Genomic DNA, 14,191 nt, shown 5'->3' on the forward strand with positions numbered 1-14,191 from the left:
CAATTAGGCCGTGCCATAGCTCAAGCGGTTAGTCACTGGCTTCCCATCGCGGCGGCTCGGGTTCGATCCCGGGTCTGGTCAAGTAGGATTTGTGGTGGACAAAGTGGCGCTGGGGCAGGTTTTCTCCCAGTACTTCGGTTTCCCTTGCCAATCTTCATTCCACCAATTGCTCCACAATCAGCCTCACCTATCATCTGGGGCCGGTACAATAGGCCAGAAGTGGCCGCAGTACAAGGGACTTAGTCCCACCCCACTAGCAATAAAAAATGTACAATTAAATAAATGTTTATTCATTTATTTCACAGACCGGAAGGACGATGTATACATCGATACCGAGAAGGAAACCGTGAAACTACCAGGAGAGAATGAAGAGGGAATCTTCGAAGTGCTTGGGGATCTCGTTAGTGACGGATTGTCGAAGTTTTTCCAGGACGATAAGAAAGGTGAAGAAGAAGACGACGACGACGATGATGATGATGATGAGGAGGAGGAGGAGGATGAGGAGGATGATGATGATGATGAGGAGGAAGATACAGATGAAATCCAACCAGCAGAAAACGGTGATAGCAACAAACTTAGTCATGAAAATAATAGGACACTAGCTGTAGCTGGGAATATACAAAGAAGCATGGAAACAGGTAACTTAGCAACATGATGCATGCTTGTATAAAGCTTCTCTTTCAATTCCAACAATTGTAACAACAGCGAAATTCAGAAAGGACGTGAGAGAGAGATTCCGTATTATCACGTATTTACGGATGGGTGACTCTAGATATAGTATGGGTCGGTGAATTGGACTTACTGACCATTTGTTTACACCACTCGGAACTATACTTCACAGCACAATGTTACACACACTAGTGCCCCCAGTCTACTACAGTTTCCACTAGCCGTTTCCTGGAAAACAGATCTAACACAATGTAGATTCTTCAGCTTCCGTGATCACGCCGTTACCCGCTACTTAACACTGAACAACTGAACTCATGGCTCCAGCTTCTCAGCCTCCCTTACAGAGCCCAACTCTCGACTAACTGTTCGCTTGGAACCCCGGAACTCGACTGCTGGTTCTCAACTGAACTCTTCTTTATAACAAATTTGCACGGACAGAATAGAAAGCACCATTTCCAACAATATCCCTATTGTTGTAGGCGTTTTCACCGATTGATTAGAAACGGGTTGCATAACCACGTCGTTCTATTGTTGCGGACGTTACCTAGCAAATGCCGCTGTTTACAGATTCACGGTTTAGCGACGGGTCTATACGCCGCAATATTAATAACCGTGATGACTGTTTCCTCTAAAGTGTTAATGCAATCTCTAGGGAGCCAGGCGAAGCAAATTGCTTAAAGCCAACGTAGCATCTATCCCATTAGGGCCTAGAAACACACACGCCCTGAGTTAGCGTATTTGATAAAATCTATGTCTCTACCTCTCAGTGAATGTACTTTGAAAATTAAACGTCACTTGGAGTTTCAGCTTAAACAGACTTTAAAATTTACCTCATTAAAAACTAATTAAACACGAAAACTCTTCTTATGAAAGAGCGAACAAACTGTAAAATGTGGACCCTCCCAAACATTTTCCGGTTAAGAGCACACAAACTGTAAATTGTGGTCCCTTCCAAACAACAGATGGATAAGAGCACAAAAATTGTAATTAGCGGTCGCCCGAAAACAGTTACCGAGTATGAGCACACAAATTGTAAATACGTGTGTGCGTAATAGTTGCTGGGAAAGCCACTAGCTGCCCCAGACGTAGGGGGGGGGGGTAACCTTTAGGGAAGCAGTATGGTGTTGTACAGACTGGATTAATCTGGCTCGGGACAGGAACATTATTGGACTCTAGTGTTCACGGTAATGAACTTTCGGGTTCCATAAAAAAACTGGGAAATTCCTGAGTAGACGAGCAACTGATGGATTTTCAAGGACTCAGCTGCATAGAGTTAGCTAGTTAGTGGTCATTCCCAGACAGTAGACTGACAAGAGCACACAAATTGTAAATAATGATAGCTAACAAACAGTACAAACAATACAAGGGAATACTCACCAATCATGGAGCTGAGCCCTTCTTGAGAACCTGCCACTTGTGCAGCTACTCAAGAGATTCCTAGAATTTTACTGAAGCCGAAGGTTCATTACAGTGTTCACAAGAGCCCTCCACTGGTCCCTATCCTGTTCCAGATCAATTCAATCCATACCATCCCATTCTCTCGCTCAAAGATCCATTTTAATATTATCTACCCACCTACGTCTTGGTCTTCTCACTGGTCTCCTTCCTTCTGGCTTTCCCACCAATATCCTATATGCACTCTTCTTCTCCCCCACTCGTGCTACATACCCTGACCATCTCATCCTCCTTAACTTGATCATTCTAATTATACTTGGAGAAGAGTACAAGTTATGAAGCTCCTCATTGTGCAGTTTTCTCCAACCTCCCGTCACTTCATAGATACAAGGACACAGACTGTAAATACGAGTAATGCTCGCTAGCAAACTACAGTTGGTTAAGAGGACATAAGTGTAAAGGTTATTCGCTTCCAAACAGTTCCTGAGCATGAGCACAAAAAATGTAAATAGTGGTAACTCCCAAACAGTATCCAGGTAAGCGCACTCAAATTGTAAATAGCGACCATACCTCAAATAGCAGCGGATACTAGTGCTAGTGACTTGTTCATCTGATGATTCTGATATCATGATTTCACACAGAACTTTTCTGAACGAACATATCTACTTTCATAATTCAATGGTAGGAACTCAAGTGAATGGTGATTCACAGATCCGTGTGGACTTGTTCATCTAAATTGCTGTGAACGCCCACTTACCCTTCACATCCCAATAAGAGCATGGGTAATACAGGCACAAAAGTGTTACACAGTAATATTCGCTACTGACAAATTGTTTCCGGTAATTAGTATTGCTAACATTCGGCTGTTTTAAAACGTACGCCTATAAAGTGACGAGAGGAGATGCTAAAATAGGAACACACAATAACATGTCTGCAATAATGCCAAATTGTTCCTAAGAGCTCTATCGATTGGGGCCAACTGAGTAGGCTTTTACATGAGGACGGAGAGGGAGCCCAGTCTCAGAAAAGTTGTTTTTAAATAAAAAAAAACGGATGATGAATAATGTCCAAAAAGTAAATAATTTTACTACATGTGTGTCGACCACACGTGTCACAAATTGTTCATCTCATGCCAACGAATGGAATATCATTAATTTCTGTTATATTTAAACATCGTATCCAGGAAATTAAATATATAAATTATCCGTTTTGCATGCAAAAAAAATTTATACTGAAAGCCGTTATACCTAGAAATTTTTGCTTCACTAGACGTACCTAAACCAAGATATGACAGAAGATATGTGAATAAGGACATGACTTAGATTTAACCTAACGCTCATTTTTACAGTAACGAACACATCGCTGATTCATACCTATTTTGGTTAAACGAGAAATATTTTATAAGCTAGGAATAATAGTGTGGGCACGCGGTAGCGTAGTTAGTTGCACTGTGCTACAAACCGGAAGGTCGCGGGTTCAAGTCCCGATGAGGACATTGGATTTTTTTCCGTTGACCTAATCCTACCGGCCTCACTATGGCCCTCGGGTCGACTCAGCTTCTAACATACATGAGTACCAGGAATATTCTTGGAATGTTCTTGGGGGTAAAGGGCGGCCGGCGCGTAGGGCTGACAACCTTGCCGCCATCTATGAGCCGACTCTCTAGAACATGTGGGAACCTCAACATCTCACAACCTATGGGCCTCCACGCCCTGTTACAGGAATACTTTTACTTTTACTTACTTACTTTGGGAATGGCCGCGACATAGCTCAAGCGGTTAGTCGCTGGCTTCCCACCGTGGCGGCCTGGGTTCGATCCCGGGGTCTGGTCAAGTGGGATTTATGGTGGACAAAGTGGCGCTGGGGCGGGTTTTCTCCGAGTACTTTGGTTTCCCCTGCCAATCTTCATTCCACTAAATTCTCCATCATAATCACCCGGGGCAGGCTACAATAGGCCAATCAGTGGCCGCCGTGCCGAGTGGACCCAGTTGGACTTAACTTTAGGAATAATAGTACCATTAGCTACAAACAGCCAATATACACGTAGTTGTACTATTGATAGTTCGACAGCAGTGTTGGTAGCGGCTGGGTATAATTATGTTGCTGTGTAGAACTGGAATACAAGGAACTAAACTGACAGCAATAAAATGCCTGCATAAAAACAGATCGAGATACTTCTATCAAACTAATAAGAACGAAGGATTTGTTGAACCTAAACAGAGATGAATTAAGATGGGTGATAGGACTATTTACAGGACACTGTCACCTTAAAGGACACCTCTTCAAACTGCGATTAATAGATGATCCCACTTGTGAAAGATGCCTAGAATAGGTTGAATCGGTCATATATATCCTGTGTGATTGTGAGGCCATAGCTTATTTAATATTTTATCACCTGGGCCAATACTTCTAGAAGCCAAGTGACTATTATGGCGCCCCCATAAATAGGGTTCTATATTTTACCCGAAGTGTAGGATTAGTAAAGAGTTAATCGAAGGGGAAGCACAATAGTTCAGTGATGGTCGCGGTGCAAAGGCCAAATTACTATGGCCCACCCTTATACATACATACATCAAATTAATAATGGTAGGCTTATACGGTAATTAAAATCGCCTCTTTAGTAAAACACTGAAGAAATATGTATTTATCATTCATCACCGTTGCATCGAAATAAGATTTGAATTGTAGCAACTGAGAAACTTGAAGGCAAAAGCAGTTTATGTATATAGCCTCTGAGGCATCTGAAGCATACAGAGTGATTCTTAATTATTGTCAGGGTTTACGTGGACCATAAACGGAAACCCCGACAATAATTTGGAATCACTCTATATGCCTATCATACTAGAATGTAAATGAGAAAGTCTCTACCCGGAAAAGTCCAGTAAAATGTTGAATTTACATTTGCTAAACCGACCTTAGTTTATTTAAATAGAATTTTCCTGTTGTGAAATTAAATCTAACAAACAAGAACGAAGGGAGAATTTGGTAAGTTGTGAACAACGGAGCTAACGGAAAGTGTGGCCCAATATTGGCTCCTAACATATGACAAATATATCACTGCACATCGCTGCGAGAGTATGGTTAGTTCAAGTTGCAAGTAAGATAACTGGAAGCCCGTGCCATAGGTCAGACGGTTAGTGGCTGGCTTCCCACCACAGAGGCCCGGGTTCAATCCCACGTCGGGCAATGTGGGATTTGTGGAGGAGAAAGTGGCACTGGGACAGGTATTGTCCGAGTTGTTCCGTTTCTCCTGTCAATTCTCATTCCATCAAATGCTCCATACTCCCCTGTTATCCGGGGCTTGTACAATAGACCAATTAGTCTCACCCCACACCACGAATTTAAAGAAAATAACTGGGAAGCTAATCACAGCATATGCCCAGCGCTTTAAGAGTACCACATTTTCTCTTTCTTAGGTCGTGGAAAGAAGAAGAAAAAGAAGAAGATGATTAAAAAAGCTATTATTAAACTGATAATCTTGATTGTACTCTTAAAAATAAAATTTTTAAAATCTCTCTACGTGTTCGGCAAATTCCTGCAGTTTAAGTTGGTGCTTCTCATAACAATTAACACAATTATAAACGTTATACGGTTCATCATGGAATGGAAGAAGAAAAAGGAACCTGAAAATGTCGTGTACTCGTACGAACAGGCACATCATCAACATCACTATGACGAGCACCACCACGTCGATCCCATTCACCAGGACGAAGATAAAGGATGGCTGGGTGGACTATGGTCCAGAGCCGGCACTCACGACGGGGGCCGGTCTATCAGTCCGGCCGAATATGCGCATGATATAGCATATTCCGCGCAGAAACCATCACAGAATTACGCATATAGTGCGCAGAAAGCTTCTCAAGTTCCAGCACGCTATGCGCAGGCGTCGACACAAGGTCCAGCACGCTATGCGCAGGAATCAACACAAGATCCAGCACGCTATGCACAGAAATCAGTGCAAATTGAAGCAAACTATGAGAATAAACCTTCGCAACAAGTAGCATATTACTCCTACGTTCAAAATCCAAATTTCAATGCCCAAAGATCATTGTAACGGAATGACGTTATTACATTCGAAAATATGTTACTTTTTGAAACTAAAATTATCATATATTATATTAGGCCTCTCTGTGCCATAATAAACAACTGTAGTCCTAGATTGAGGCTCACTGTTTGCAGAGACACTTTAATATATTTCGCAAAGAAAGGGGCTGCAGTGACTTATATTCGGCTCACTTCCTAGGCAATCCAGCAATAAGTTATGGCCGAAAATATCTCTGCACTTACAGCGCTCGTAAGCTTAAGAAGAACGAGCCATCCCCGGATAAGTTGTTGATAATGTTCCCTCACTACTTCACTTTCATCTGAGTGATGACAGGCCAGTCTTAAAAAAATGGTAACTGTGTTATCGTGTAGATATTTATACAATTTTAATTAATCATTATATTGCCATAAATTTTTCAAAACAAAAGTACAAACTTATATTTCACATATCATTAATTCTTACGCCCTTAATTTTATTTCCTAATTACTATTAGTATAATATTATAGCATGGGTGAAACTGTTAGGCCTTTGGTCTGTACATTTTCGAATTAAGACAAAGTAATGCAATTAAAAATTGCGTAATAAACTATTCTGTATTAAAGCTGCTTTATTGCTCCTGCATGTAGATTCCCTGATGAAGATTTAACTGTATAATTGAAGTTATTTATATATTAATATAATAAATATATTATTTATGTTTATATGACATACTTAAGCAACAACCTATGTGAAGCAAACTGATGCATCCTTAGAGTATGATGTTATAATACTATAATTAATCTGTAAATTATTTATATCACTGTATAATATTTTTTATTTATTGTAATGACAGATTTAAATTCCTAAACCGAACTTTTATGAACAACAGACAACGTTACCAGTCGTATTTAAAGTGTCTGGCACTTATATTTTACCTGTAAATAGTTATTAAATATAATTGATGCATATTACATACATTTATTCCATATGTATTCCTGTACATTTTAACCTTAATATCTATAACAAACTTGTTTGCTTTATTTTTATTTAACTAATAAATTCAACAATACTTCATACAGCTTTCGAACATTCCTGTGTAAATACAAATACAGTAAAACTTGGTTATAGCAACATCGGTTTCTGCGACACCTTGTCTATTGCGTCAATATTCAATGGTACGAACTAATTCCTCATAAAGCAACTGTTTTTATACCTTGCTTAGTACGACATGCACAAATGCATCAACCTCGTATGTAACGTCATTTTCATTCCTGAATTTCTCTGATATGGACATTGAACGTAATTTAGAAAGTGTGTATTGGGCAAGTAACAGGAAACAGATGAAGATAACTGATTACTGTACTCGTATCTAGGTACAGTAAGGCACAACAATTGATGTAATCTACTGTAATTTGGTGAGTAGGCCTACCTTTAATATACAGTATTAGTGCGGTGTGTATTGTCAGTGAAAAGCGCTGTAATATGTCTTTGATATTATACATTTGGGCAATTCCACGTTAATGTTACGTTAGTCTGTACTTAACTACGTATTTCACTAAAAAATGCAACATTTTAACTCGGTTTTTGGTAGATTTTTACGTGACTAACATAAGGCTACTGTGGAAGTGCCCATTTCGGTTACAACGACATTCGTTTATAACGACACTATTTTTAGGTCCCTTTGATGACGTTATAACCAAGTTCTACTGTATATATATATATATATTCCTTTGAACAAAGCAATATAAGATCCAGTTTATATTACTCGTATAGGGCTCTGCAGAAACACGGAGAGGGGAGAGGCAAAGAATAAAAATATCTGGCAAGGGAAACATTAGAGTTATATGCATGTCAACTTAGAATAGAGGCACATATGCATATGAATGAGATATGGCTTCTAACAGGCTAAAGATAAAATGCAACAGCGGTCAATATTACGTGGGTTACTTCAAAAGTCATGGAAACTAATTTTTGGGGGGCAAACACGTTACAGCGAAGAAAGTTCAAAATATACTTATGAAATAGCATGATGTACCCCTCCGATTGGCTTAGTCAGATCAGGTAGATGTGAAGGGCCGTAGGTACAGTAGGCAAGAAAAATTGCACTTTACGGAATGACTGTTTTTTTTTTTTTATTTTTAATCCTAGAAAAGTTCAATAGTGATTAAGAAATAAAGAAATCAATGTGAGTTTCGTAAAATTCGATGCACACTTGTCTGGTCAATCCCAGTATGACTCTCTAACTCCTTCAGAGACCAGCTCCTATCTTCCTCCATGCACTGGGCGATCACGGCACGAGAAACATCCGTACGAACGGACACAGGGCGTCCACTACGTTGCAAGTCGGGACTTGCTTCTCTTCCATGTTGGAATGCTTCTATCCACCTTGCAACAGTTCTGTATGGTAGAGCACGATCACCCAGAGCTTCCACAAGCTCAGAGTGACATTCAGTCACATTTCTGCTGCGAAGCACTGCTATTTTCACGTAACAACGCTGTTCCAGCCGGCTAACGTTCATTCATGACGAAGGTTATGAGCACACCGACTTCGCGCTGGACTCTCTTCGTTGTCCTCGTTCTTCCGCATCATCTAGCGGCATCATTAGAAATCAGACAATTTGGAAATTCCGGTCGGAGCTTTCAAAATTTCGGAAAAATTATGTTGCCATGACTTTTGAAGTAATCCATGTATAATCTCCTTATTCGTTAGACTGAGCGTAGTTACTTCTTTGGTCAATTTTCTAAACAAGGGCAATGAGATACTGATTCTATTGATGTGGAGTCCAGCTCGGTCCGGTCGGCCACTGATTGGCCTATTGTACCTGCCCCGGGTGATTATGATGATGGAGAATTTGGTGGAATGAAGATTGGCAGGGGAAACCGAAGTACTCGGAGAAAATCCGCCCAGCGCCACTTTGTCCACCACAAATCCCACTTCATCAGACCCGGGATCGAACCCGGACCGCCGCGGTGGGAAGCCAGCGACTAACCGCTTGAGCTATGGCGCGGCACTCTATTGATGTGATAAGTTTTTCCACATTCAAAATGGCAACTACAAGCGTATGTGCCTCTACATCTTATACCTGCTTGAAACAATCCTGGAATTAACTCAAAATCTGGAAATTTATATCCTTTCAATTTCTCGACTGCAATTTCAGTTTCTTTAAAGTTTGATTTTGTGACTAAGAATTCGGCAGTATAAACATTCTCAGGCTATCTGCAGAAAGAATAATTAAAGTATGTATTTGATGCCTCAGTTCCTCACGGTCTTGCATATAAAGAATGCGATATTCTGGGATGTGTTGCTGTGTAGTCCGGTAGTTAGGTACCAACGCTTCGCAAGAGCTTTCTGCCTCTATTTTCAAGGCAGAAGAAAGAGGCAGCAGATCTCTTCGAAACATTTGGTAACTATTAAATTTATGAAGACCGCAATCTTCATGAATAGTTGCAGTTACTAAAGTGACTCCTATTGGCTGGGCGACATGACTACAGCTCCCAGTGAAGGCACTGGCATTTCTCTTCGACATCGCATCCGAACAGGTCTTAAGACGACTTCAGCCTCGTACCCAATGCTTACAGGGGCCCTTTCCTAGAGAGGAAATCGGACGAAGAGTGGAAGTAGCAACTCAAATTCACCCAATCCTTAGAAACTATGAGCTTAGAGATGTCTTCCATGCCTTGGCGCTTTGGTCAAAGGGCAATCTTCGCCATATTGGCAAACTAAGTCTTCTTCTGATAAAGAATTACAGTTAATTTTCCAGTGCATTTTAATCGAGTTTTACCACGAGGTAAATCAAAAGGTCAGAATCAGGATGAGTTAAACTGAGGGTTTGTATAGGCTAATGACGTTGCATTACGTTAAAATGTAAATAATATAAAAATAAACACCAGGATTCTTTCAAGATCAGTGACAAACTGGCATCGGAATGAGCGTGAGAACATCTAGGCAGCTGCGACTGTCATGAAACCAGCCACGATAACAGAAATATTACTAACCCCCATTAAACACGTAGAATTTAACTACTCACTTGCAGTGGCAATGAAATGTAGAGTATTCTGGGATGTGATGAAGTGTACTCCGATACAAATTCACTGACGCTTCGGAATAATGTACTGCTTCCATCTTCAGTGTACAAGGTTTTAAGTAGTGTGCTCGGAAACGTCATTGAAACTATACTGGAGTGCATGGTGTCACATACCACTAGAAGATAGCACTGTTCTAAATAAATATTTAGAAAAAACGTGAAAATTTTCCGCATTATTAATGGTATGCGCAAAGGTCGCGCCATACCTCAAGCGATTAGTCGCTGGCTTCCCACCGCGGCGGCTCGGGTTCGATCCCGGGTCTGGTCAAGTGGAATTTGTGGTGGACAAAGTGGCGCTAGGGCGGGTTTTCTCCGAGGACTTCGGTTTCCCCTGCCAATCTTCATTGTCTTGCAGGGTGGACCCAGCTGAACTCCACCCCCCCCCACTAAGCGAATTTAATGGTATGCGTAGTGTAAATTTTTCAAATAATATAGATTAATTATTTAAGACAAGGTGGTAAGAATATGTACCGCTTATAACAATCAGTATCTCTGCATTTTCCTAAAAGATTGAAATTATTTATAAGTTTTTGTATGATTCTGAGAATAAACAGCAAGATTTCTCTATGCAGGAGTAACCGACTGAACTTTATAACGGAGAAGCAATGTGTTTCGTGTGAGGTACGAACTGGAATTTCATATCTCATTTAAATGAAGTTAAGGCCTCAGAGGGTTCAGAAACCTTGATATTCAGTGAGATCAGTCCTAAAATATTCTGACGATGGTGTGCTACACTCAGAATGAACACGTTTCTTCTAATTTTCTGGAAGAACACAATATTTCGGAAATTGGACGTGTTTCCGTCTTCAGGTGAAAGGGTGAGGGTGCAACTAGAGGCCGTTAGATATAACTGTTTTCAAATACTGGACAGCTCAACTCAGTAAAACTGTATCTGGGATCAGGTTTTGTCAATGGAAAATAATTGGAAAATTTGCAAAAATTGTAAATGTTCCTATTATCACCCTTTCACCTGAGGTCTGAAGCAGACCGAGTTTCCGAAACGTTGTATTCTTCTAGAAAATTAAAATATGTACGCAGTGCAGAAATCTAACTGGTCCCCATTCAACGAGACGTTTAAACTCAGTCGGCACAGAACCAATCAGATATGAGGCTGAGGGAGCCACCAGAGTCGGTCCAGATTTGGCCATACCGGACATGAAACGTGAGCGTCCAGATGGCACTATTCATCAAGTTACCTCAGCTCGTCTTAAGCAGGTTCCTTTTCATCACAGATTACAAGCGTGGCATCCAGACATCAACAGACGCAAGTGAAATCTCAGACAGCCAAAAGTGGCTCATCCTCCCGTGTAGGGTTTGCTCAAGGATTTTACCACCCCTCATCTTAAAAGGAAATAGAGGTCATGACTGCCATATAAGACCTCGGATTTTGAGCCGATTCCTTGGTACTTTGGCCGAAAGAAGGGACTGGATTCCCAGGGGAGAAAATAATGGTGACTTTTGTGAAGAATGCTGACGAAACTTCTTTTTTGGTGAAATCAAGACAGTTTTGAACATCTGAACAAATGCAAACTATGGCTAACGCATTATCAGTTTGTTTAGTTATTTAGTAGAAACTGGTTCACATTTCCATCCTCCATTCTCAAGGTTTCTAGCAATTCGCTCAGCGGTAAATATGTTGCCTATGCGCGTATGTTGGGTATGTATTCATTATATTCATTAAGTTACTACTACTGGTTTTCGGCCTCAGATTTAAGTAAGAATCATCCGGAATAAGATAATTTTACTTGCATGCTTATATATATGAACTTGCTTAACACAATTGCTTATTGATGTACAGGGTCTGCAAATAAGTCCAGATTTTCTGGTCCTTGTCCTGAATTGTGCCTACATTTCATTTATTTCTCGTGTTTGTACAGATCTCATTTTCATCATCATGCCAGCCAAAACTTTCTTCATGTTTCTTTTACTTTCTGTCCTGTACATACCTAGTTCTACATGCGAACTACCTGAGTTGTGAATCCTTCCCCGTTTGTTTCAATGGTTTGATGTATAAAAGGCATCATGTTGCTCAGTTACCTGTTCCTCACTGTTTAATAGGCCTCAAAGTAAATGGCTTAGACTTATATTTATTAATGTTCATTATTTCCACATCCATGTTTCCATTAAGGGATCTACGTGTGTTGACCCTTCAACTGATATCTTCCTCTAAGTATATTTATAACAAAAATTAAATTTATCGGTGTCGCTTAAGGGATAGAGGTCGAAATATTTATTTTATTGGAGAATTGTCAGGTAATACATTTCAAGAAATGGTCCTTTCCTATGTGAAACTTTAAACCAAATATTCTCATACTTGTTAAGCTCCTATCAAAATGAAAATCATAATATCCACTTAATGATTTTGGACATAGGAGATCTGACAAATGACTAGCTAGAACTTCAAATAGGAAACATCCTGCCAGTACACTCTTGTGAGTTTCATTACCTTCAAACTTCTCGCCTTCTGACATTTTGCACGCATTACAGCATCTTCACTAGGATTGGGAACATGGCTGAAGCAATTTTCCTAAAGTATTTCCTGTACTGTCGTCACGTTTACTTGAATGCCTTTAAATATTTCTAAGGATATTTCTAGTTCTGTAACACAAAGAGTCACATGAGGCCCAAATCCGGAAAATACGGTGGATATTATAAAACTGGTAAATGTTTCTATCCAAAAATATTTTAGTGCAACTATTTTACGGGAAAACGAATTGCTATGGCGCAAATTCCACTGGTCATTTTAATGAATGCGATGCCGTAAACGTTCTGTACACTCAAGGTAGGATATCCAGTAGACTGTTGTGAAGAAACAATGTGTTCGCGGACCAATTCAATGTAGGGGAGTTTTACACTCTTCCACTCGTAAGTTTGGTATTTTGCAGATTAGTACTTGGAAACCCATTCATTCATTCATTATTGGAGGGGGTGGGTTTCCCCATGCACCGCGACCAGTTGTTGATCTATTGTACGTCCCCCTTTGATCTTCTACCAGTCGCCATACCCTTCCGATACTGGTGCTTGCTATCAGCCCCGTTCAGCCAGCGAGTTCGGCCCCTCTACTGGCAATGGTACCCGTTACTTCCCCCATCTACCGGAGGCATTGGAAACTACTTGGGCCGGAAACTTTTTACCTAATTTTGCTCAGAGGTCTCCTAGAGACATGAGGACCTTTTACGTGCCGTAAATCTATGACACGGGACCCACGGCTTAAAGTCCCTCCCGGAGGCCTTGTTCCCTGAATTTTTCCCCTTAAAAATTCCACGACCTCCGCCGGGTTTTAACCCGCGTACCTTGAGTCATGAAGTGGGAACGTTACCCCTAGACTACGGAGGCCGCTACTTGGAAACCCAAGTCTCAGTATTAATTGCTAATATTTTCTCGAAAGGCTATGTTCTTCTATTTTTTCAAATATCTAAGTAAATATATGTTCTAGATCTCTGACAAAGAGACACCGAGACAACAGAACGAATACTACGACCAGTAGACTAACGGAATCCCGTAGAACACTTCAAACAAATTGTCTTAACCATATTTTTGTGCCAACTCACCACCGTTGCCGGTTGTTACACAGAGATAAATTAATTTGTCAGGGCACGCGGTAGCGTAGTTGGTTGAGGCACTGTGCTACAAGGTAGAAGGTCGCGGTTTCGATTCCCAGTGAGGTCACTGGACTTTTTAGTTGACCTAATCCTTCCAGTCGCACTATGGCCCTGGGTTCGAGTCAGCCTCTAACAGAAATGAGTGCCAGGACTCTTCCTGGGGGTAAAGGGCAGCCGGTGCCTAAGGCTGACAACCTTACCGCCATCTGCGAGCCGATTGTCTAGAGAAAATGTGGGAGCTTCGACGTCTCATAATCTTACGGCCTCCACGGCCTGTTACAGGGATAGCTTAATTTTAGTCTATTTGTGAGACCACCTAAGAATGCTCAGTTTCAGTACGCAGTCACCCGCTCACATTGCATGGATTCTTCTGTCGACAGGTCGCACTAAGAAGAAGATACAGAAACTCATCACTC

The 14,191-nt window shown here is 40.9% G+C and overlaps 1 protein-coding gene across 1 annotated transcript in view; it reads left to right on the top strand.

The window, feature by feature from the left end:
- LOC111865014 overlaps positions 1-6,393 on the top strand; it is a 31,871-nt gene extending 25,478 nt beyond the window's left edge. Inside the window, exons 3-4 of the mRNA XM_023852709.2 lie at positions 306-638; positions 5,481-6,393. Coding sequence (XP_023708477.2) covers positions 306-638; positions 5,481-6,118 — 971 coding nt within the window. The 3' untranslated portion in view covers positions 6,119-6,393. The remainder of the gene's footprint in view (positions 1-305; positions 639-5,480) is intronic.
- The last annotated feature ends 7,798 nt before the right edge of the window (positions 6,394-14,191 follow it).

This window comes from Cryptotermes secundus, unplaced genomic scaffold (genome assembly GCF_002891405.2).
Source record: "Cryptotermes secundus unplaced genomic scaffold, Csec_1.0 scaffold579, whole genome shotgun sequence".
Taxonomy (NCBI): domain Eukaryota; kingdom Metazoa; phylum Arthropoda; class Insecta; order Blattodea; family Kalotermitidae; genus Cryptotermes; species Cryptotermes secundus.